At 42.2% G+C, this 24,970-nt stretch overlaps 2 protein-coding genes across 3 annotated transcripts in view; one reads left to right on the top strand and one right to left on the bottom strand.

The window, feature by feature from the left end:
• rubcnl (rubicon like autophagy enhancer) overlaps positions 1-11,457 on the top strand; it is a 61,654-nt gene extending 50,197 nt beyond the window's left edge. For both annotated transcript variants that reach the window (XM_067992557.1, XM_067992555.1), the window contains exons 13-15: positions 202-355; positions 1,662-1,752; positions 10,028-11,457. In XM_067992557.1, the coding sequence (XP_067848658.1) occupies positions 202-355; positions 1,662-1,752; positions 10,028-10,140 (358 nt within the window). In that variant the 3' untranslated portion in view covers positions 10,141-11,457. The remainder of the gene's footprint in view (positions 1-201; positions 356-1,661; positions 1,753-10,027) is intronic.
• Positions 951-24,970, bottom strand: part of LOC137327105 (leucine-rich repeat-containing protein 63-like) — an 89,740-nt gene continuing 65,720 nt past the window's right edge. The window contains exon 10 of the mRNA XM_067992561.1: positions 951-2,305. Within this exon, the coding sequence (XP_067848662.1) occupies positions 2,260-2,305 (46 nt within the window). The 3' untranslated portion in view covers positions 951-2,259. The remainder of the gene's footprint in view (positions 2,306-24,970) is intronic.

Here is a 24,970-nt window from a genome sequence, read left to right as displayed (position 1 = left end):
GGCTGTGCTGAAGATAAACTGCCGTTCTAAAATCGCTTAACTTGTATTTCGCGGTGGTCTTGAATGGCATGTGGTTTATTTTCCAGACACTAGGCCTCTGTCTATCTTGTCTGAATGACTTACCGTTGCTTATTCTAATTTCAAGAGGCAGCATTTGATTCCTTCAATTTTGATCTTGATCTGTCTCTTTAAATTTGACAGTGCGATGATTGAGTTCTGGCAAATACACTCCCATCTGACTGAGGAGCTGCACCTTTATTCATTGAATGATCTGATGATGGTGAAACGAGGTCTGCTGGTTCCAGGCCTGAAAGGTACTCTGAGAAATGTCCTTGCTCATGTGGAAAGTTGTGAGGTAAGACCAGCTGAAACCTTTTTTCAGACATTTTTCTAATGAGATTGTTAGTCTGACTGTCAACCCCTCTGCTCAGTTGGTAGCGCACTCTCCTGAGTCAGAAGGTCATGAGTTCAAACCTTACTCCAGAGACCTGAACACATAATCTAGGCTGAAACTTCAGTGCAAAATTGAAATAGTCCGGCACAACTGGGAGTGCCATCTTTCAGATTAGGGGTTAAATCAAAGCTCAGAGGTGGACATCAAAGATCCCTTGGCACTGTTTGAAGAACAGGGAATTCTCCTGGGACAGTATTCCTCCCTCAACCAACATCACAAACAGATTATCTGGTCACTTACCTTGTTGCTGTTTGTGGGACCTTGCAGTGACCAAATTGGTGGTTGTGCTTGTCTACAAAACAGCGACTGCACTTCAAATGTAATTCATTGGCTGTGAAGTGCATTGGGATGTCCTGAGGTCATGGAAGGTGTTAATAAAGCTGATAATTCTTCTGTTTTTAAAAGACCCCAAAAACTTTGGCTGGGGAAATGAATGCCACAATTCAGATTTGTGGGGTATTAACATTTGAGCACTTTAATTTTAGCTCATCAAAGATTATACACCACTGAACTTAAATTACCATTTTGGGCTCCAAACTCAGATTCCCATCAGCAATCACAAACCTTTTTAAATGACGAATATCTGTAGTATTCAGGGGTGATGCAGACTGTGACTTGACCTATTTATTACTCCCCATTTAAACTGTTAAGTGTTGCTGAAAGGAACAACTTTTCAAACCTGTGAAACATTTGTTTTTGTCTAATTAGAATAGAGATCAGATCAATAAAGCTCCAGCACTTGTGGTTATTGGTGATACTACTGAATTTATTTTCCATAAATTACTGACTTATTTCCTTCCTCCTTTTCACCCACATCCCCTACAAAATGTAATCGTAGTCTTAATTATTGGGGGAGAAATGTTCAGGCTTTATCTGTGAGCAATAATGGGGAAATGTTGACCAGTGAATCCTCAGTCTAGTACTAGTGTTAACTTGTCATGCTGCAGAAATTTGGCAATAAGTAGGATTGCTTCAGATCTAATAATGGAAATCAGCATCTAAGATGCTAACTGGGTAGATCAATTTATAATAACTTGTATCCGGATTATCTATCTAATTTGCGGACATTGCAAGTGGTTGGTCTTGTGTTTTAGGGTTAAGGTCTGGCTGTTCAGTGATTCAAGTTAATGTGTAGACTGATTGGATTGAACATTGTTAATGTGAAGATGCTGCTTGTTTTAAATATTTAATTTTTTTTTCCCTGTAGTTATGTCTGGCCAAGGGCTTCATCTGTGAGTTTTGCAGGAATAAAGATATTCTCTTCCCATTTCAGACAGACCAATGCAAACGATGTCATGGTGAGTACTGTTCTTTCAGGTGAGGGAGTGGCTCAGTTTTTCTGGGCACCTGGCATCAGTATAAAACACTTCAGGCCTAGTATGCAGTGCCCAGATCCTGAGTAAAGTTTCATCTACTCTTGAGGTTGGGATTAATGCGCATGACTGGGGAAGAGCCTCCCTTCCTGTTACAGACTTAATGGCTCCATTTCCTGTCAGTTAATTGGATTCTAATTTATCTTGTGCTGGATTAACAATGCCCAAAGATGGAACTTTTTTTCTTTGTTTAAAAAAAACCCTGGTCGGGGGGAGAGGGAACCTGGATCATGAAAATGCTGTAAACACCAGATCAGTTTGCATCTAAAGAGAAGACAAATCAAAAGTGTAGAGCCTTCATTTTGATCAAGGTGACATATCTGAAACATTAACTAGTTTTCCCTTCTGTAGATGCTGTCTGACCTGTGTATTTCGGTGCTTTCCTGCTTCCAATGTCTAGCATTTGCAATTTTTTTTCCCCCACTTCTTGATTTACTTTGGGATTTTCACAGCTGGCAGAGACAAGACCAGTAATCTGCTGGGAAGGGAGGAAAGGGAAAAATTAAACTCAAAGCCCAGAGGTAAAGGAAGAGCATGCTACCCAAACTAATTTTGAAGGGGGAAATCATCAATTTTTAGCATTTCAGGGCAGATTTTTTCCCCCTGGAATAACTTCTTTCAAAAACTCTGCCGTGCAGACTTGCTGTGCTGGTCAACACATAGAGTATTTTTTTCATTCACATACTCGTGTAATTATGTTTCAATTAATTTTATCAAAAGAATAAACTCTGAAGCACCAGGCATGACTGGTGATATTGCATAAATCTACCAATGTAACCTCCTGAAATGTGTGTACATGCTAGATGTTTTACCATGGTAACAGGGCCTTCTTAAAACTTTGCAACAGTATTAAAGCAAAAATGTCATGCATGATGGCTTTAATCAGTACTTTGCTATTTTCAATACTGTACATAAACATTTGCAGTAAAATTAAGCACAAGGTATAATTTCCTAAATTTCATTCTGAAATGAGAAAATGTGAATTATGCAGAAATGGCAAGCATTCTTTTGTAGTGTTTTTAGGTAGAGTCCCACTGCAATCTGGCTGTCATTCAATGGTTCAAGTTCATAGGTGGCTGCATTGGATTGAACATTATTAATGTGGAGATGCTGCTTGTTTTAAATGTTTAATGCTTGAGTTATTTTCTACCTCTGTCAGCCCTTAAATGTCCCTCCAGTTTTGATGTCTATCTTAAATGATTCCAGGGTTTCTGTCTTCATCACTTCTACCCAGAAGTCCATTACAAATGCTGATCACTCTGAAGAACCACCTCCTGATATCATATCCTAAAGTTACTTTTAATAGTTCAAACCTGTCCCTTTCTCCTACTCCCACTCCAGATTAACATGTTCCACACCACGTATTCTCTTATACAAGGCAACCTCGCTGCCTCTTTCCAGTCTTTTCAAATAGCTCAATCATGCTGTGGCTTTTCTCTGTACTGCCTCCAGTGGTTGAATGTCTCCTTGTGTCTGATAATCAGAATTGGACACTAATATTCAAGGTGCAGTCTGACCAGAACACTGTACAGTTTGATCTTTTATATTCAACTTGGGAATGAATTATGGATGACTAGGTGATGTAAGGCATGTATGCCTTATATCAAAAACCAGCTCTGCATCATACACTGTAGTTTAACTTAATCCATTATTGTATATGTCACTGATTGATTGATTTAGAGAAACCTCACCACCTTTTGAATGGTGGTTATTTAGGTATATGATTCATTACTTCTCTGCAGGGTAACTAGATATTTGGCTGGAAGAGACCATAATGCTGAAGAGTTGTAATTCTTTGTGACCCATTGTAACTTGGAATGACACTCATTTCGTTGTGTGGCTCGTGGCTTTTCCTTTAAGAATTTTTTTTGGTGGAATGGAAGAAGTGGTCTGTGGAGAGCAACTTTTTTTTTGCCCTCTTCCTTTTTTCCACCCCCCCCCCCCCCCAAAAAAAAAACTGGGCTAGGTTGCTTCAGTAAAATCACTGATTACCACAGTCAGTGTGGTGTTCCGAAGTGAGGTTTCTTATGAAATGACAAGATGTTCAGTTTAACTCTCGACATTAGTTTGCCTAATGGCCAAATCTGGATCTGCTGTCTGACCAGCAGCAGTTTTTGGTCTGATTCTCTGACAGGATCTTTCCTCTTACCTTGAGGTCTTGCATGGATTTTTCAGTTCTGCAATACCTCAAATTTAAAATTCTCATCCTCTGCTTTAAATCCCTTGGGATCACCCCTTGCTAATTCTAACCTCCAGCCTTGCATGCCCCCCTGAACACTCCATTTCTGACTCTGGCCTCTTTCCCCTGCTGCTCCCTTTTGCCCACCATTGACCGTCACGCTTTCAGCAGGCTAGGCCCTATGTTCTGGACAGACTAACTTACGAAGATGACTGACAGGCTTGATCGACCAGTTGGTCTTCTGTCATATTTAATTGTGATGCCAAACTTTTCACCTGCCTAAAGCCTTGTATTCACCTGGGAGAGGTGAAAAATCCAGGCCAATTAGGGGAAAAAAAATCTGAGATTCTTTTTGACTCCTTTTTTAGGGGATCAAAACTAGTCCAGGAGATCACAATAACCTTGATTTTATATTAAAGGATACCTACCTCTTCAACAAGGTAATCTCCACCCAACCAGAAACAGGTCCAGCTCTCGCTTGAAGGTGTACAGTGAATCAGTGATCACAGCGCAAGCTTGGCGGCCTGTTCGAGGTCCACTGTTCTCTGGGCAAAGGACTGCTTAACATCCAACCTAGTTCTGCCCTTACATGACTTAAGCGTGACCCCATGTCCTCCTTGACCTATCCAGTTGAAATCAGTGGTCCATATAAATGAAATTTAGTTTAAATGAGTCAAAGATGATTTGATCAACTACGCTTTTCTAAGTATATAGACCCATCTCTTTGAGCCTATCTGGAGAGCTAAGGTGTTTTAAACTGTAAATTAATCTTGTGGCCCTCCTAAATCCTTTCCAAAGCCTCAATATCCCCCCACCATGTGAGGAGACTAGAACTGGACATGGTGTTCTAACTTAAACCTGACCAAGGTCTTGTACGAGGACAAATGGTATGCTTTGTTTTGTAGTGAATTGTCCATTGAATTCAATCTGTTACTCTGCTTTAGATATAGCTTCATGGCATTGGTATGAACCTTTGGAGAGTGGCACACTATAACACCCAGATCACTTTCACCACTGGCTTCAATTCCTTTCCCTGTAGTGTGTGTGTGTATATTTAGCATTAGACCTGCCCATGTGCATAACTACACTTTGGAGTTAAACATCATTTGCCATTCCTCCAACACACAAAGATCTGCTTGCAGTCGTTCAGCATCCTTTACATCCTACCTCTTGCATATCTTAGTATCATGTGCAAACTTGGGGATCAATCCCCCCAACACCTACATCTAGATCGTTAATGAAAATAGTGAAGAGCAAAGGTCCTAACGCTGATCCCTGTGGGACACCACTGGTAACCAAACTCCAAGCAGATCCATATCCATTGATAAATTTCTGCTGACGGGCATTCAGCCAATTTTTAATTCATCGCAGCAGATTACCATTAATTCCATCTTGTAGAGAAGTTTCTTGTGACGTACCTTATCAAAGGCTTTCTGAAAGTCCAAGTAGACAATATCTACTAAGTTACCTTCATTCACTAACCTGGTGACTTAAAAAAAAATCAAATTTGTAAGATACGACCTTATCTGGAAGCCGCGTTGGGTGTCCCTGATAAGGCCGTCTCTATCTAAGTAGTAGTATAGCATCTCTAATACCTTGAGCACCTTGCCTAATACTGAAGTCAAGCTAATGGGCCTATAGCTAGCCAGTTCTGTCTTATCACCTTTTTTAAAAATTGGAACTATGCTAGCATTCTTCCAGTCTGAGGGAACAGTCTCCAACTCTAGCAAGCTATTAAAGATACAGGCATGGGGCTTGCCTTGCATCTGTCCCATCTTTCTAAGGACCCTCTGATGGATATCATAATGGGCTGGCAGCCCAATCAATTTTATGGTTCCTTATTCTTTCTAAAACAATACTCATCTATTTTAATAATTTTACTATTAACAGCACCACTTAATGGTGTCAGTTGAGCAGCGTCTTTAAGAGTAACAACCAATGCAAAGTACTCGTTTCGTATCTCTGCCATACCCTGCAAGACCTTTCTAACCTGTCGTTCAGCATCTTTCAAAGGTGTTACATAGTCTTTGGTCCTTCATATAGTTGAAAAAGCTTTTCCTACTATTACCACAGTTGACAACTATTTTCTTTTCCATGAACCTTTTTTAGCTGATCAAATTGCGGCCTTGGTTTTTTTTTTAAACCGTACCCAATGTTCCCTTTCCAACTCTCTCCTCCTGGAAGTCCATCCTTGAAGCTAAATTTTTCGATTAAGTTTTTAGTTACCCCCTCCTAATATCTCCTTGGCTTCTCATGCATTTTTTTGGAACACTCCTCTGTGAAGCACGTCTGTGAACAGATCTAGCAGCTCAAAACTGGGCATCCATGAAGTGCTATGGGCCATCAGCAGCAGATTGTGCTAGAATACAAATCTGTAACCTCATAGCATATTCCTCACTCTACCATTGCCACCAAACCAGTGGATCAACCCTGGCTCAATGAGGAGTGTAGAAGAGCATGCCAGGAGCAGCACTAGGCGTACCTTAAAATGAGGTGCCAACCTGGTGAAGCTACAACTCAGGACTACATGCATGCTAAATGGCAAAAGCAGCATGCTATAGACAGTTAAGCCATTCCACACCCAACAGATCAGATCAAAGCTCTGCAGTCCTGCCACAGCCAGTCGTGAATGGTGGTGGACAATTAAACAACTAACGAGAGGAGGAGGCTCCGTAAACATCCTCCTCACCAGCGATGGCAGAGTCCAGCACATGAGTGCAAAAGACGAGGCTGAAGCCTTTGCAACCATCTTCAGCCAGAAGTGCCGAGTAGATGCTCCATCTCAGCCTCCTCCCGACATCGCCACCATCACGGAAGCCAGTCTTCAGCCAACTCTATTCACTTCATGTGATATCAAGAAATGGCTGAGTGCACTGGATACAATAAAGGCCATGGGCGCCGATAACACCCCGGCTTCAGTGCTGAAGACTTGTGCTCCAGAGTTAGCCGCGTCTCGAGGCCAAACTGTTCCAGTACAGCTACAGCACTAGCATCTACCCGACAATGTGGAAAAATGCCCAGGTATGTCCTGTACACAAAGTAGGGCAAATCCAATCCGGCCAATTACCGCCCCATCAGTCTACTCTTAATAATCAGCAAAGTGATGGAAGGTGTCAACAACACCTTCCATCAAGCGGCACTTACTCACCAATAACCTGCTCACCGATGCTCAGTTTGGGTTCCGCCAGGACCACTCGGCTCCAGACCTCATTACAGCCTTGGTCCAAACATGGACAAAAGAGCTGAATTCCAGAGGTGAGGTGAGAGTGACTGCCTTTGACATCAAGGCAGCATTTGACAGAGTGTGGCACCAAGGAGCCCTAGTAAAATTGAAGTCAATGGGAATCGGGGAAAACTCTCCAGTGCTGGAGTCATACCTTGCACAAAAGAAGATGGTAGTGGTTGTTGGAGGCCAATCATCTTAGCCCCAGGACATTGCTGCAGGAGTTCCTCAGGGCAGTGTCCTAGGCCCAGCTGCTTCATCAATGACCTTCCCTCCATCATAAGGTCAGAAATGGGGATTTTCGGTGATGATTGTACAGTGTTCAGTTCCGCTTGCAACCCCTCAGATAATGAAGCAGTCCATGCCTGCATGCAGCAAGACCTGGACAACATCCAGGCTTGGGCTGATAAGTAACATTCATGCCAGGCAATGACCATCTCCAACAAGAGTCTAACCACCTCCCTGTGACATTCAATGGCATCAACATCCTGGGGGGTCACCATTGACCAGGAACTTAACTGGACCAGCCATATAAATACTGTGGCTACAAGAGCAGGTCAGGCTGGGTATTCTGTGGTGAATGACTCACTCCTGCCCGCCCTGCCTGCCCCCCCCCCCCCAACCCCAAAAAAAGCCTTTCCACCATCTGCAAGGCACAAGTCAGGAGTGTGATGAAATACAATCCTTGGAGCTGCACTCATCCAGGCAACACTCAAGAAGCACGACTCCATCCAGGACAAAGCAGCCCACTTGATTGGCACCCCATCCACTACCCTAAACATTCACTCCCTTCACCAGCACATGGTGGCTGCAGTGTGTACCATCCACAGGATGCACTGCAGCAACTCTCCAAGGCTTCTTTGACAGCACCTCCCAAACCTGCGACCTCTACCACCTAGAAGGACAAGGGCAGCAGGCACATGGGAACAACACCACCTGCACATTCTCCTCCAAGTCTCACACCATCCCGACTTGGAAATATATTGCTGTTCCTTCATCGTCGCTGGGTCAAAATCCTGGAACTCCCTACCTGACAGCACTGTGGGAGAACCGACACGTCACGGACTGCAACGGTTCAAGAAGGCGGCTCACCACCGCCTTCTCAGGGCAATTAGGGATGGGCAATAAATAATGGTCTTGCCAGTGATGTCCACATCCCATGAACAAATATTTTTTTTTAAAAAAGCACTTCAAAAAGGGTAGTAGGCAGAAGGCTGGAAATTAGACCAGTTAGCCTAACATCTGTGGTGGGTAAAATTTTAGAGTCTATTAAGGAGACAGTAGCAGAACATTTGGATAAACATAATTTAATAGGACAAAGTCAGCATGGCTTTACGAAGGGGAAGTCATGTCTGACAAATTTGCTTGAGTTCTTTGAGGATATAACGTACAGGGTGGATAAAGGGGAACCAGTAGACGTAGTGTATTTAGACTTCCAGAAGGCATTCGACAAGGTGCCACATAAAAGATTATTGCTCAAGATAAAGAATCACTGGATTGGGGGTAATATTCTGGCATGGGTGGAGGATTGGTTATCTAACAGGAAGCAGAGAGTTGGGATAAATGGTTCATTCTCGGACTGGCAACCAGTAGCCAGTGGTGTTCCGCATGGGTCGGTGCTGGGTCCCCAACTCTTTACAATCTATATTAACGATTTGGAGGAGGGGACCGAGTGTAACCTATCAAAGTTTGCAGATGATACAAAGATGGGAGAGTAAGTAGAGAGTGAGGAGGACATAAAAAACCTACAAGGGGATATAGACAGGCTGGGTGAGTGGGTGGAGATTTGGCAGATGCAATACAATATTGGAAAGTGTGAGGTTATGCACTTTGGCAGGAAAAATCAGAGAGCAAGTTATTATCTTAATGGCGAGAAACTGGAAAGTACTGCAGTACAAAGGGATCTGGGGGTCCTAGTGCAAGAAAATCAAAAAGTTAGTATGCAGGTGATCAAGAAGGCCAACAGAATGTTGGCTTTTATTGCTAGGGGGATAGAATATAAAAACAGGGAGGTATTGCTGCAGTTATATAAGGTATTGGTGAGACCGCACCTGGAATACTGCATACAGTTTTGGTGTCCATACTTAAGAAAAAACATACTTGCTCTCGAGGCAGTACAAAGAAGGTTCACTCGGTTAATCCCGGGGATGAGGGGGCGGACATATGAGGAGAGGTTGAGTAGATTGGGACTCTGCTCATTGGAGTTCAGAAGAATGAGAGGCGATCTTATTGAAACATCTAAGATTGTGAAGGGGCTTGATCGGGTGGATGCGGTGAGGATGTTCCCAAGGATGGGTGAAACTAGAACTAGGGGGCATAATCTTAGAATAAGGGGCTGCTCTTTCAAAACTGAGATGAGGAGAAACTTCTTCACTCAGAGGGTAGTAGGTCTGTGGAATTTGCTGCCCCAGGAAGCTGTGGAAGCTACATCATTAAATAAATTTAAAACAGAAATAGACAGTTTCCTAGAAGTAAAGGGAATTAGGGGATACGGGGAGCAGGCAGGAAATTGGACATGAATTTAGATTTGAGGTTAGGATCAGATCAGCCATGATCTTATTGAATGGCGGAGCAGGCTCGAGGGGCCGATTGGCCTACTCCTGCACCTATTTCTTATGTTCTTATAATTTCTACATTAAAGCTGTTCTTGTAATGTACATATAATTTGGAGCAAACTGTAATTCCACTTTCTCTTCCCCAATTCCCTCCATTTTATTGCTGGATTATTAAAATTGTTTGGGTCTCATTGTAAAATTGACCAGATGAACTAACTTAATCTTCTTCATTCCAAACACCAGTATGCAAAGCATGCTTTCATAAAGAGTGCTTCAAAGCAGAACAGTGTCCAAAGTGTGCAAGGATTCATGCACGGAAGGAGCTGCTCCTGGCTTTCCAACAGCCAACGGGCTAAGCAACGCTGCAACAGGTTGGGTGTCGAGGGGAAATCCTCTGATGGGAATGAGTGGATGTCACAGTTTAAAAACAATGAATGTGTCGCCAGCTTCCATTTCTTTTTAAATGAATAAAGTGACGACGTCTGGAACGCCGCCAGTTTTTGAAACTTCTAGCAATGAATGCAAAACTTCTCAGATGGTGTAGCTTCACAGTGATACCATAGTAACCATTCCCCATGTTAAAGTATTTGCAGTTTTTCAGTACAGGGGGAAGGTTTCTTTGCCATCAACTGAAAATGTAAATTAGATCAAATTAGCATAAACCATGAAGATTTTTTTCCAAAGTCTGAGGAATTTACCCTTCTAACTTTTGTAAAGTTAGGACTTAAAAGGCAAGGTTTTATTTTTTTACTATGTGCAGAAGCCTTAGGACCTACATTAAAAAAAACACTTGAGTATTGTAATGCTAGGAATGTATTTTATGCAGTGGCATGAAGCAAGTAAGTATTTAAATTCTACTTTAGGTATTCTGCCCTGCTTTTGTGCAGTCATTTTTTTTGCTGGGGGAACTGGTGGGAAATTGCCAAAAATAGCACTGGAAAGTTAAGCCATCATTGTCCTCCAACACACAATTTATATATTTAAAAAAAAAAGTAAAATCACAACAGGAGCCAATTTATCACTGTGTGGATGTCCTTAAAAATTACGGTATTTGTTGCTGGATGCTAAAAATGTGCTCTTCTCCCTGCTGCATTAATAATTTTTGTTCTCTTCAGTGTGTTCTGGGCCACTGCTAGTTGTGTCAGGGTCAAGAGGTGAAGTTGTTACTTTGGCACCAGTTAACACCATTGGCATCATTAGGGCACTTAGTGCAGAAGACTCCAATTAAAAGGAATTGGATATCATGTATTATCCCCATTACTCAACTGTTGATCTAACCTATAAGTGAAGTGTAAGGATTGCAATTTTTTTTACAGCATAATTTATTATTGTGTTGGAATATTTAATAAATGTGAAAGTTCAAACATACCCCTTCCCCTTAAACTGGCCACGTGCTCCAAAAGAGGGGGCCATCTAACGTGTTAGCAAATATTGGCTAAAAGAGAAAGCTCTTGCTATTGAAGTTTGTACTCAGCTGAATATAATTGCCATTAGATGTATGTTTTCTTTTCCTGTCTAGGCTATAGCAATATTGTATACAAATGTTGAGTGAAGGAGCTGTAGTTTCAAACTCCTGCACTTGCAAATGTGTGTAGGATTCTTTCACTCCTGTTCAAAAAAAAAGTGCAAATTCAAACTTTTTAAAACATTTAAAAATGTATTTTAAGGAAGCCAATATGTAAATGCAATACAAAATGCAGCATAACTGCATTTTGCAAATATTCTAAACATATGATGTACTTGTCCACTTTTTAAAGTCTTTTCTTGCAGGCACATTAATATGTAAAACGGAGCTAATGGATTTGACAATTGTGTGGGCCCAACTGAAGCATTTGAGACTTGTATTTTTTGCAATTGAAGAACAACTGTCCTTTTGTGTGCGGTACACTTTTTGGTTTAGGTAGGAGGAAGAGATATGTAGAACGATGTGGGGATGCGTTGCACACCATTGTGTTGTGATTACAAAGAAAAATGTTTACCAACCACCTTTCTTGGAAGATGGTGCTCCTTTTTAAAAGGGAACATTACTCTAGGGAAATTTCAATGTAAAATCTATGTCCCTTCAACTCTCAAGTAGGACTTTTTAAATAAAGTAACCTTGAAATTCTGCTTTGTAAATTTTAACTACAAATGTTTATGAAATTGCTTTGTCAACCATTTTTAATATGTAAAACGGAGCTAATGGATTTGAGAATTGTGTGGGGATTTGATTTTAATGGGGATGTTAACCTATTTAAAATGGTAGAACAGAGGAATTTTATTTAAGTGTATTAAACATTTGTAAACTAATATTCCCACAGCATGATTTCAAGGGCAATGTCTGTTTTATGGACAAGTGTTTGGTGCATCTGTGCTTCATACAAAAAAATAGTTTGCATGATATTTATGTAATTGTATTGCACCTGATACTTTCATCCACTGTGACTTAATGACTCTTGTCTTTACCACAGTCCATTATGATGGCCCCACTGCCACAGAGTGCAGTAAGGGCAAAAAATCTCTGAATTATGTTGCTTTAATTTTTTCAACTTCTTGTGATGCAATCCATCTCTCTGCATTCTACACAGATTTCTCTCCTATTCAGATAATTAGTTTGCAAAACTAGTTTATGCCCAATTATAACAATGCAATTACTGTACTACCTTAGTGCCTCCATAAATATTTTAAGCTTTTAAGACTGTTTAAATATTATCTGGAGTTCTGTATACATTGCCCTTAAAGAATTGGGCCACATTTTGATGACATGCATGACATCTTCAAAACATTATTTTGCAACAAAGTTTTTTTTTAATGCCTAGAACTCCAAATAACTTTTGGAAACTGACCTTCCCCATAGTTTAAATCCAAATCAGCAGCCAAAGTAGTAGTAATTTGATGCCAGCACTGACTGTAACTGTAACTGTTTTCCAAACTGAATAACTAAGGAGAGGGGGGGAGGCCAAAGTAGATGTATGGAGGTAGATTTTATTGCCAATAAAGCTGAAAGGCCAGTTTTTTTTTCTTGCTGTGCAGTGAAATCTGATAGGTGGCTCCTCCATAACTGATAGTCCAACCATCATTTGTCATAGTGCATCATGTCAGAATTATAGTAATTGGATCACATGACTTGCAAAACCCTTTCCATAGATACAACAGCCCTTTAAAATATTTCCAGATGGGTAGGAGGTATTTATCTTGCACTAGTCCAGAAACGGGTGTAGGTACCTCCGAACAAGTGACCTTGCCACAAACGGCTGCCTTTGCACATGATGCACTGACTCAAATGATGGTTGGACTCTCCGTTTCAGTTATGGAGGAGCGGCTGGCTGCTACTCTAGTAAGGATTGGCACCTTTTTCAGTCCTGGGTGCTGTTTGCAGTGCAAAATGGAAGCCCATAATCTTTTCCCAATGGCATTCCTGCACTGGGACCAGCATTCAAGAGTTGGGGCATGATACTGATTCCTTCTCACTATAATAGCAGTTGTCAGTGGATGGGTGAATCCTATATATAATCTTGAGCAATCAAGCTGAGGGACCTGATGCGGCAGGTGTGTAAAAAGACTTGAGGATGAAGTTGCAGCATTTTTATTTTCATTGTGCATGATCTTTGGTTCTAATGTTAGTTGCACTTTTGAGCCATAAAGTGGATAATGTCTTTACATTTTCTGCCTTGCTTTCATGCTTTTTTTTTTGTGGGGAAGTAGGAGGGGAGCTGGAGGAGAAATAGCCATACAGAGCATTTGGAGTTTAAGACATCAATCCATGTTCCCTCAACCCCAAACTATAGAACAAAATAGGAGAAAGATTAGAAAAACAAAGTAGGAACTAGTACAAGGCCCATTGAGAACTACTATTCTAGTGGCATTAGATAATCTAGTTCCCATGATGCAGGGGTAAATGTGCCATGTGGTGGTGCTGAACTAGGCAGACAAAGAATTACACCAAGGGGCATTGCTCCATTGCAACTCTGGCTTGGGAGGAAGGGGGGAAAAAATGAGAAAAAAAAATTGGGAAGAGGGAGAAAACATTTCCTGCTGGAAATACGGAATGGTGGCAAAGAACCAGTTTATTAAATGTAAAAAAAATCCCCTAATGCCTTGTTTGGTGGGTGGGGGGTAAATGCACTCTTGGTGTGATGCTCAGCCAAACAAACCAGTTAAGTTCCAGGTTCAATCTATGGTTTGTGTTGAGCTTGCTGGTCTTGGCCAGTACAATGATAGGATCACTACAATTGGACCTGGACTTGGCATCCCAAGCCATTATCCAGTGACCTTTACTAGAAATGCCTGTATTTAAATACAAGGTGAGTGTACATTGGGAGGAGTGTGGCACTATTGCACCCTCTATGGTTGAATAGCTGCCCAGACTGGCACATTATACTTGCACTTAATTACATCATATCAGAGGCCTGCTGGCACATGCAGAACTGTGTGCCAATTTGAATCTCTGCTATCAGGAAGAAGAGATATTAATGGAGATTTGCCTCTGGCTGCTTGTGTATCCTACTGAAATTTTTAAACCTTTTTTTAGTTTTTTTTTGGGGGGGGAGGGGAGTATTTTATATTGAATACTTCTATTCCAAGATTAATGTTCCTCTTTACATAAGCCACCTTTAGCAGAAGAAATGTTGTAGTTTTTAATATGTATGTAGTAAACAAAACCTCTTCTGTTATAAATTGAGGCCCTAGTGTTTAAAATGTCTGTGGTTGCAGAAAGTGACTTTTTGTGCACAATTCTTGTGTACAATCTTTTTGCACTTGTATTATCAAAAATCCATTTCACACATGCAGTGTGTTTGCCCTGTGTATAAGTGGCACAATAAAAAAAAAAACTATTTCAATGTTTGTATCAAAAGCCTCATCTGTTCAAGGTGATCTAATTCCTCCAAATCACTGTCAGATCTTTGTGGGGAGGGTTGTCAATGGCAGTGTGATACTAACCCATTAGTAGAAAGACCATACTCACTTCTCCATGATGATGCCCATTATGGAGAAAAGTCACTAAGTTAGATGGCACCTGAACCCAATCCTCTACCTTTCTCACGCTAAAGAATTGTAGATCTCCTCAGGTGCCACTGCTAGGATTGCTGAGTTGGCTTCTGATGCCAGAAACACTCAATGAGGAAAAACATCAGCTATTGCATAAGAGCTGTTTGGAATACATTTGGCTTTAAACATGATTTAGGCTCATAATCTGTCTGACAGATGTTAAAACCCACCTAATCTTGTGTGTACAATGTCTATCTAGGCACTGATCTTCAGCTAAGCAGTACTGATTGGTTCATGTCTTCTGTCATAGTTGAAAGTTTTTTTAAGCCACCCACAGTATTAAAAATCAATGAAAGCAATTATTGGGAGGGATGGCTCTAATTAATTTTAGAACTGTTATAATCTTGCATTCTGTTGCGGTCAGCTCACTAGTGGTGGAAGGTCAGTATGACAAATCAATCTTTTGTGCAGCATATGACTTTGAAAGTGAGTGACCATTACGTCACTGATGTACATGGAAATGTTATACAGTAGTGCAAAATCCTGAATATGCACACAATAGGTAGTTATGTAACATTGGAGGAAATTGAATTTTGCAATTGGTGCCGTGCCAGGCACCTTATACACAAGTATTGAAATATTACCAGGACCCTAGGAGAATTGGAACAATCCATGCTGGTGCATTAAAGGGTGGCATTCTGATCGGTTTAGGGAGAATAGCTTTATTCTGTATTTGGCTTGTCCTCTCTCTGACCTGGGTGTGCTTCATGCTGTCCAAAAATGGGGAAAAAAATACTCCAGCACAGAGATTCTTCACCTCAATCAACCCACTAAAAGGCTCTGAAATTACAGTGGGGGATATTAGCATACAAATACTTATCATATTCTGTGCTTGCTGTGACAGCAGAGTCATAAACTATTACTGTTTGAATTAAAAGTCTCCAAGTCTGCCTCAGAAATAGCCACAGTAAACGGTACACATTTTGTGCCTTTAGAACAAAGGAACAGGAGTAGGCTATTCATTATTAGGGAATGGGCTCTAAATGCTGGCCTTGCCAACGACACCCACATCCCATGAACAAATAAAAGACAAAGTGCCTCAAGCTTGTTACGCCATTTAATTCGATCATGGCTGATCTGTATCTCAACTCTATTTACCTGCCATTGCTCCATATCCCTTGATATGAACTGATCAGCCAGCATAGATTTGTAATGGATAAGTCATGTTTGTCTAACCTAGTTGAATTTTTTGAGGAAGTCACTATAATAGAGAAGGGAAGTGTCTATGAATGTTATTATACGGACTTCTAAAAGTCATTTGATAAGGTTCCACACGAGATTGCTAGCAAAAATGAAAGCAGTTGGAAGTGGAAGCAACCTGTTAACCAATTCCCTATCCATGTCAAGAGGTAGGAGACAGAGTAGGGATAATAAGTATGCATTCCAATTGGCAAGATGTGACTAGTGGTGTCCCCCAGAAATCTGTACTGGGGCTCTAGCTTTTCACTATATTTATAAATGACTTCAATGAAGAAATGAGAGCCGTATATCCAAGTTTGCTGATTACACCAAGTTAGGTAGCACAGTAGTGTAGATGGGAGCAGAAAGTTGCAAAGAGACATTGAACTCCATCTGCCACAGTTTTGCCCACGCACCTAATCTAGCAACGTGAGGAAGTGTGAGGTCGTCCATTTTGGAATGAAGATAAATTAGAGTATTTTCTAAATGGTGAAGTGAGGAACTGTGGTGGACTAGAGAGATTTAGGGGTCCAAGCATAGATATCACTAAAAGCTAGTGGACAGGTACAATTTTTTTTTTAAAAGGCTAATGGAATTTTGGCCTTTCTCTCAAGGGGGCTGGAATACAAAGGGCTGAAAGTTGTTAAATAAAGCTTTGGTTAGACCCTTTTTAGAGCACTGTGTACAGTTCTGGGCGCCACCTTAGGAAGGGTATATTGGCCTTGGGAGTGCAGTGCAGTGTCACCAGAATGGTACTGGGGCTAAAAGGGTTAAATTATGAGGACAGGTTGCGTAGACTAGGCTTGTATTCCCTTGAGTAAAGATGATTAAGGGGTGATCTAATTGAGGTGGTTAAGATGATTAAAGGATTTGATAGGGTAGATTGTAAGAGAAACTATTTCCTCTGGGGAGTCCAGAACAGGGAGCATAAACTTGAGAGTGAGGCCATTCAGGGGTGACATCAGGAAGCATTTCTTCACACAAAGGATGGTGGAAATCTGGAACTCTTTTTTTTTTTTCCCCCAAAAAGCTGAGGCTAAATCAATTGAAAATTCCAAAACTGAGTGTTAGATTTTTTTTTTGAATGGTGGAACAGGCTCGAGGAACTGAATGACCTGCTCCTGATCCTATGATACCCTTACGTAACAAAAGTCTATAAATCTTAGTCTTGAAATTTTCAATTGATCCAGAATCTACAGCCTTTTGGGGGAAGATGGTTCTACCATCCATTCTGTTATTAAACTGCTGCCTGCTTTTTTACTCTTAAATGGTCATACTCTAATTTTATTATGCTCCCTAGTTCTGGATTCCTCCACCAGAAGAAATAGGACATACTGAAGAGCATCTCTTGATCTGTTTAGTGCTACACATGCCTGATTATAGTTGTATAGTATAGTAGAGTATTTTGAGTATTATGTAGGGATAATCCTTTGCAGGATATACTAGTGTAGTGGTTATATTACTGGACTAGTAACCCAGAGGCCTGGACTAATAATCTAGAGAGCCTAAGTTCAAATCCCATCTTGGCAGTGGAGAATTTGAATTCAGTTAAGTAAATAAATCTGGATCAACAAGGTGACCATGAAACTGTCAGATTCATAGTATCATAGGAGGCCATTCGGTCCATCGGGCCTATGCTAGCTATTTGAAAGAGCTATCCAATTAGTCCCATTCCACTGCTCTTCTGTAAATTATTTCCCTTCAAGTATTTATCCAATTCCCTTTTGAAAGTTGTTATTGAATGTGCTTCTACCACCCTTTCAGTCAGTGCATTCCAGATCGTAACAACTTTAAAAAAAAAATTCTCGTCGCCTCTGGTTCTTTTACCAATCACCTTTAAATCTGTGTTCTTTGGTTACTGACCTTTCTGCCCCTAAAAAGTTTCTCCTTATTTACTCTATCAAAACCATTCATGATTTTGAACACTTCTATCAAATCTCTTAATCTTCTCTGCTCTGAAGAGAACAACCCCAGCTTCTCCACATAACTAAAGTCCCTCACCCTGGTATCTTCTGCATCCTCTCTAAGGCCTTAACATTCTTACTAAAGTGTGGTGCCCAGAACTGAACACAATACTCCAGCTGAGGCCTAATCAGTGTTTTATAAAGGTTTAGCATAACTTCCTTGCTTTTGTACTCTGCCTTTATTTAAAAAAAACATATGGGATCCCATATGCTTTTTTTTTTAAACAGCCTTCTCAACTTGTCCTGCCACCTTCAAAGATTGTGTACATACACTCCCAGGTGTCTCTGTTCCTGTACCCCTGTTAAAGTTGCACCATTTAGTTTATATTGCCTCTCCTTATTCTTCCTACCAAAATGTATCACTTCATATTTCATTGCATTATATTTAATCTGCCCATTTCACCAGTCCGTCTATGTCCTCCTGAAGTCTGTTACTATCCTCCACATTGTTTACTACATTTGAGTTTCAAGTCATCTGCAAACTTTGAAATTATACTCTGTATATCCAAGTCCAGGTCATTAATATATACCAAAAAGAGCAGTGGTCCTAATACCGACCTCTGGGGGACACCACTCTATACTTCCCTGCAGTCTGAAAAACAACAGTTCACCACTATTCTCTGCTTTCTGTCCCTTAGCCAATTTTGTACCAACGCCACCACTGTCCCTTTAATCCCATGGGCTTTAATTTTGCTTGCAAGTCTATTATGTGGTACTTTTTATCAAATGCCTTTTGAAAGTCCATATACACATCAACTGCACTAACCTCATAACCCTCTCCGTTACTTCATTAAAGAACTCAATCACGTTAGTCAAACACGATTTTACTTTAACAAATGTGCGCTGACTTTCATTTATTAGGCCATATTTTTCCAAGTGCCAATTAATTTTGTCCTGGATTATTGTCTCAAAGGAAAAATACTGATCAGGAAAGTTCTCTTGTATATATTTCAGGAATTCCTCCCCCCCCCCCCTTTGACCTTTACACTGTTACTATCCCAGTCTATATTGGGATTGTATTGAATTACATAGAATGTACAGTGCAGAAACAGGCTATTTGACCCAACAGGTCCATGACTGTATTTATGCTCCACACGAGCCTTCTCCCTCCCTACTTCATCTAACTCTATCAGCATATTCTTCTATTCCTTTCTCCCTCGTTTTTATCTAGCTTCCCCTTCAATGCATCAATGCTAGTCACTTCAACTGCTCCTTGTGGTAGTGATTTCCACATTCTAACCACTCTTTGGGTAAAGAAGTTTCTCCTGAATTCGCTGTTGGATTTATTAGTGATTATTTTATATTTATGGCCCCTAGTTCTGGTCTCCCCCACAAGTGGAAACACCTTCTCTACGTCTACCCTATCAAACCCTTTCACAATCTTAAAGATCTCTCATCGGGTCACCGCTCAGTCTTTTTCTGGAGAACAGAGCCCCAGCCTGTTCAATCTTTCCTGATAGGTATAACCTCTCAGTTCTAGTATCATCCTAGTAAATATTTTTTGCACCTTCTCCGGTGCCTCTATCTCCTCCTTTATAATATGGAGATCAGAACTGTTCACAGTACTCCAAGTGTGGTCTAACCAAGGTTCTATATAAGTTTAACATACTTTCTCTGCTTTTCAATTCTGTCCCTCTGGAATTGAATCCCAGTGCTTGGTTTGCTTTTTTATGGCCTTATTAACTTGCGTCACATACTCTTAGTGATTTGTGCATCTGTACCCCCAGATCCCTCTGCTCCTCTACCCCATTTAGACTCTTATTTTCCAAGCAGTATGTAGCCCCCTTGTACTTCCTACCAAAATGTAATACCTCACACTTATCTATATTGAAATTCATTTGCCTATTATATGCCCATTCTGCAAGTTTATTAATGTCTTCCTGTATTTTGTCACAATCCTCCTCAGTATTAACTATACCCCAAATTTGGTGTCCTCTCAAATTTTGAAATTGTACTTCTGATTCCTGAGTTCAAACCATTTATGTAATTGGTGAACAGTGGTCCCAGCAACGATCCTTGTAAAACACCACTTCCTACCTTTTTGCCAGTCTGGCTAACTACCATTTAATCCTTACTCTGTTTTCTGTTTTGCAGCCAGCTTACTATCCATTTTGCTACTTGTCCCCTGACTCCACATGCTCTGATCTTTGTCATGAGTCCACTATGCAGTACCTTATTGAAGGTCGTTGGAAAATCCAAATATATTACATCTACTGCATTACCCTTGTCTACCCTTTCTGTTACTTCTTCAAAGAATTCAATAAGGTTAGTCAAGCATAACCTTCCCTTTTGAAACCCGTGCTGATTATTCTTTATTATATTTTTGGTTTCTAGATGTTTTTCTATTACATCTTTGAGTAAGGAGTCTATTATCTTTCCTACCACCGACATTAAGCTAATTGGCCTGTAGTTCCCTGGACTGGTTCTATCTGCCTTTTTTAAATATCGGAATTACATTAGCTGTCCTCCAGTCCTCTGGCACTATTCCCTTTTTCAAATGAATTTTTATATAAATGTAACAGTGCCTCTGCTATCTCTTCCCTAACTTCTTTTAAAATGCGTGGAGGCAATCTATCGGGACCAGGGGTTTTATCCTCTCTAAGTTTGATTAGTTTATCAATTATCTCCCCCCTTTTCTATCTTCAATGTCTTTATATCTTTTTTGATCTCTTCTAATGTCATGGGATAATTGAAGTACCCCATTATCACTATAGTTCTTGCATCTTTCTGTAATTTGCGTGCAAATTTGCTCCTCTATCTCCTTCCCACTATTTGATGGCATATAGTAGTATAATAGCTCCCCTAATGTTCCTTAATTCTAATCAAATAGATTCTGTCTTTGACCCCTCAACTACATCATCCCTTTCCAGTGCTATAATAGTTTCTTTGATGCTGGTACTGACCACCGCCCCCCCCCCACCCCCCGCCCACCCTCATTTTTTTCCTTCCATATCTTTCCTGAATACCCTGTAGTCGGGAATGTTAAGTACCCAATCTTCTTTGAGTCAGGTCTCTGTTATTGCCACTATATCATAGTCCCATGTGGCAACTTGTGCCTGCAGCTCACCAACATTTATGCACATGCACTCCAAACCCGCCTTAGTCTGCCTCACATTCCCCCACTATCTGATCCCTCCTATTTCTGAACTATTCTAATGTTATTTGTCTCTCCCAGGCCTCTGTGCACCTTGTTTCTCCTCTCTAATGTTTTATCCTGATGCCCATTCCTCAGCCACAGCACTAGTTAACCTCCCCACGAGGATATTGGTCCTAGCTCTATTGAAGTGCTATCCATCTTGAACAGATCCCTCTGCCCCAGAATTGGCCCCAATGCCCCAGGAATCTGAAGCACTCCCTCCTGCACCATTTCTACAGCCACACATTAACCGGTGTTATCCTACTATTCCTATACTCACTAGCGTGCGGCACTGGGAGTAATCCAGAGATTGGTACCTTTTTGAGGTCCTGCTTTTAAACTTCCTCGCTTGCTCTCGAAACTCTGACTGCAGGACCTCAAACTTTTCCTTCCTATGTATTGGTTCCCACATGGACCACAGCTTCTGGCTGGTCCCCTCCCCCCCCCCCCCCCCCCCCCCCAAATATTCTGCACCCTCTCCTTTATCCTGGCACCAGGGAGGCAACACACCATTCGGGATTCGCATCTGCGGTTGCAGAAATGCCTGTCTATCCACCTGATTTCAAATCCCCTAAAACAACTGCATTTCTACACTATCTCATACCCCCCGTGCAGTCGAGTCTCCCATGGTGCCGTGGATTTGCTTCTGACTGCACACTCCCGAGATGTCATCTCCTTCACTCGTATTCAACACTGAATACCGGTTCGTGAGTGCCATACTCCCAGGAGATTCTTGCACTGCCTGCCTGTTCCTCCTAGTTTGTCTGGTAGCACCCACACTCTCTTCCTGAACCATCCTTAGCTGCAGGGTGACCACCTCCTGAAGCGTGCTATCCACGAAACTCTCAGCTTCATGTATGCACAGTAGTGACGCCAGCCACCTCTCAAGCTCAGAAATTCTGAGCTTGAGCTTGAGCAGTTAGCAGCACTTCCTGCGTATGTGGTTTTCCAGGGAACACAAGTGTTCTGGAGTTCCACATGGTACAGGATGTGCATGCAACGGGCTCCAGTTGTCCTGCCATGTTAATAACAGTTATTTAGAACTGTTTGTTTAGCTTTAAGGCTATTTAACTGTTTAGCTAATACTAAAACACTAAAAGTCTAACCACTTTTAAAAAAAACACTACCCACTACTAAAAACGCTAATCAACTAAATATTTACACTAACAACAGTTAGTAAATGAGTAAGTTACCCCCATCACTCCTGCTTGTGTTGTGATGTCACTTTGATTTTTGACTGTTTCAGACTCACCGCTCTTTCGCTGTTTATGATCTCTCTCCGGTCCAACTCACTCGCCAATTTATGGATTCTCTCCGGTTCCCCCTCCACCCCTCGCCATTTTATGGTCTCTCTCCAGTCCCACACGCCAATTTATGGTCCCGCGCGCTCTCTCGCCGCTTTACGGTCCCTCTCCGGTCCCGCGCGCTCTCTCGCCGCTTTACGGTCCCTCTCCGGTCCCGCGCGCGCTCTCGCCGCTTTACGGTCCCTCTCCGGTCCCGCGCGCGCTCTCGCCGCTTTACGGTCCCTCTCCGGTCCCGCGCGCGCTCTCGCCGCTTTATAGAATCATAGAAATTTACGGCACAGAAGGAGGCCATTCGGCCCACCGTGTCTGTGCCGGCTAAAAACAAGCCATCCGGCCTAATCTCACTTTCCAGCTCTTGGTCCGTCGCTTTGTAAGTTGCGGTACTTCAAATGCATAGCCAAGAACTTTTTAAATGCGATGAGGGTTTCTGCCTTTACCACCCTTTCAGACAGTGAAAAAGGTACTTAGATTGGAAAGGATAAGCTCTAACTTTTTGTGGCGAGTTTAGTCTGTATCTACAAAGTTAGTACAGGAACTTCATGCCGATCAATACATTTGAATGTGTAGTCAGACAGCGAGTTGCCGTTTTCGCACAGCTTACGGAGGGGTAGCACATCTCTGACAGCAACTTCTGGATATCCATGTTTAACTGTGCGTGTGCGGTCGCCGGAAGTTGCTGTCTGGTTTCCGCATAAATAACAGTGAGCACTGTTAGCCTCACTGCTTTTCACAGCAAAATTAGGCCCATTGTGTCGCGTTTATAGTGAGGTTGAGGTTGGAGGGTGGGTCCTTGTTGTACTGGCTTATGTGTGATGGAGTCATGATGATATCTTACCACAGGAAAACATCTTCCTCAAGCAGGTCACTGTAAGACTTACTCTTCTCCCAATTTTCTCCCCTCTCCAAGGTAATGATTCATGCTGGTGTATGATTTTGTAGTTTTTGGCAGCCCTCTAATACTCTGCCCAAGTGGTGGTTTCTTTCATGTGCACGTTTCAGGGGAACACTTGACTGTGGGGGGGCCATTCTCGGCATTCAACCTGATCCTATCCTCATGTGATATCAACACACATACACTTTCCAGCAGCAGTCACTGGATCAGAATCAAGAGCGGGAACTCTGGTTGACTTTTGTTTTCTCCGGGGCACTAAGGCCAATTATAATGCCCCCTGAGATCAACCAACTCAAGTCTAGGGATCAAGTCTTGAACCTTGTTAGTCTAGATGGTTTTGAACCAATTTGCAGAATCATCCTTTCTCCCTCCTTTCAACAGTCGATTCCACTGATTATATTATGCCTGCTATATTATCTATTAAACTTATATTCAGTGGAAAGTTACATTAGACAAGAAGAAAGCAATAATATTTTGGCAATAAAATTTTAAAAGTTAGACTTTTAAATTTATACACTTAGAATTTGTTTTAGTGAAGGTAAGATTCTGCTTGTCAACTATTCATTTCCCCTATTCCGCCATGGGTGTTTTGCCAAATTGAGGCTGCAAAGAAACTGTTCTTGAAGTGGTGCTGCATGCTGGTCTGTTTTTTTTTATGGCCTCCCTCAAGTCCTACTCTCGCGCCGTTTTATGGCCTCTCTCAGATCCTGCTTTCTCGCTGCTTTATGGTCTCTCTCAGGTCCCCCTCTCGCGCTGCTTTATGGCTTCTCTTGGGTCCCACTCCTCGCGTTGCTTTCTGGCCCCTCAGGTTCCACTCTCGCACTGCTTTATGGCTTCTCTCAGGTCCCACTCCTCGCACTGCTTTATGGCTTCTCTCAGGTCCCACTCCTCGCGCTGCTTTATGGCTTCTCTCAGGTCCCACTCCTCGCGCTGCTTTATGGCCCCTCAGGTTCCACTCTCGCACTGCTTTATGGCTTCTCTCAGGTCCCACTCCTCGCGCTGCTTTATGGCCCCTCTAAGGTCCCGCTCTCGCGCTGCTTTATGGCCCCTCTTAGGTCCCACTCCTCGCGCTGCTTTATGGCCCCTCTTAGGTCCCACTCCTCGCGCTGCTTTATGGCCCCTCTAAGGTCCCGCTCTCGCGCTGCTTTATGGCCCCTCTTAGGTCCCACTCCTCGCGTTGCTTTATGGCCCCTCTTAGGTCCCACTCCTCGCGCTGCTTTATGGCTTCTCTAAGGTCCCACTCCTCGCGCTGCTTTATGGCCCCTCAGGTTCCACTCTCGCACTGCTTTATGGCTTCTCTCAGGTCCCACTCCTCGCGCTGCTTTATGGCCCCTCTAAGGTCCCGCTCTCGCGTTGCTTTATGGCCCCTCTTAGGTCCCACTCCTCGCGCTGCTTTATGGCCCCTCTAAGGTCCCGCTCTTGCGCTGCTTTATGGCCCCTCTTAGGTCCCACTCCTCGCGTTGCTTTATGGCCCCTCTTAGGTCCCACTCCTCGCGTTGCTTTATGGCCCCTCTTAGGTCCCACTCTCGCCGCTTTATGGTCTCTCTAAGGTCCCACTCTCGCCGCTTTATGGTCTCTCTAAGGTCCCGCTCTCGCGCCGCTTTATGGTCTCTCTAAGGTCCCACTCTCGCCGCTTTATGGTCTCTCTAAGGTCCCGCTCTCGCGCCGCTTTATGGTCTCTCT

Source organism: Heptranchias perlo, chromosome 11, assembly GCF_035084215.1.
Source record: "Heptranchias perlo isolate sHepPer1 chromosome 11, sHepPer1.hap1, whole genome shotgun sequence".
In the NCBI taxonomy this organism is placed as follows: Eukaryota; Metazoa; Chordata; class Chondrichthyes; order Hexanchiformes; family Hexanchidae; genus Heptranchias; species Heptranchias perlo.
The sequence above is the reverse complement of the archived record's forward strand: the minus strand, read 5'-3'. Positions and strand labels throughout refer to the sequence as shown.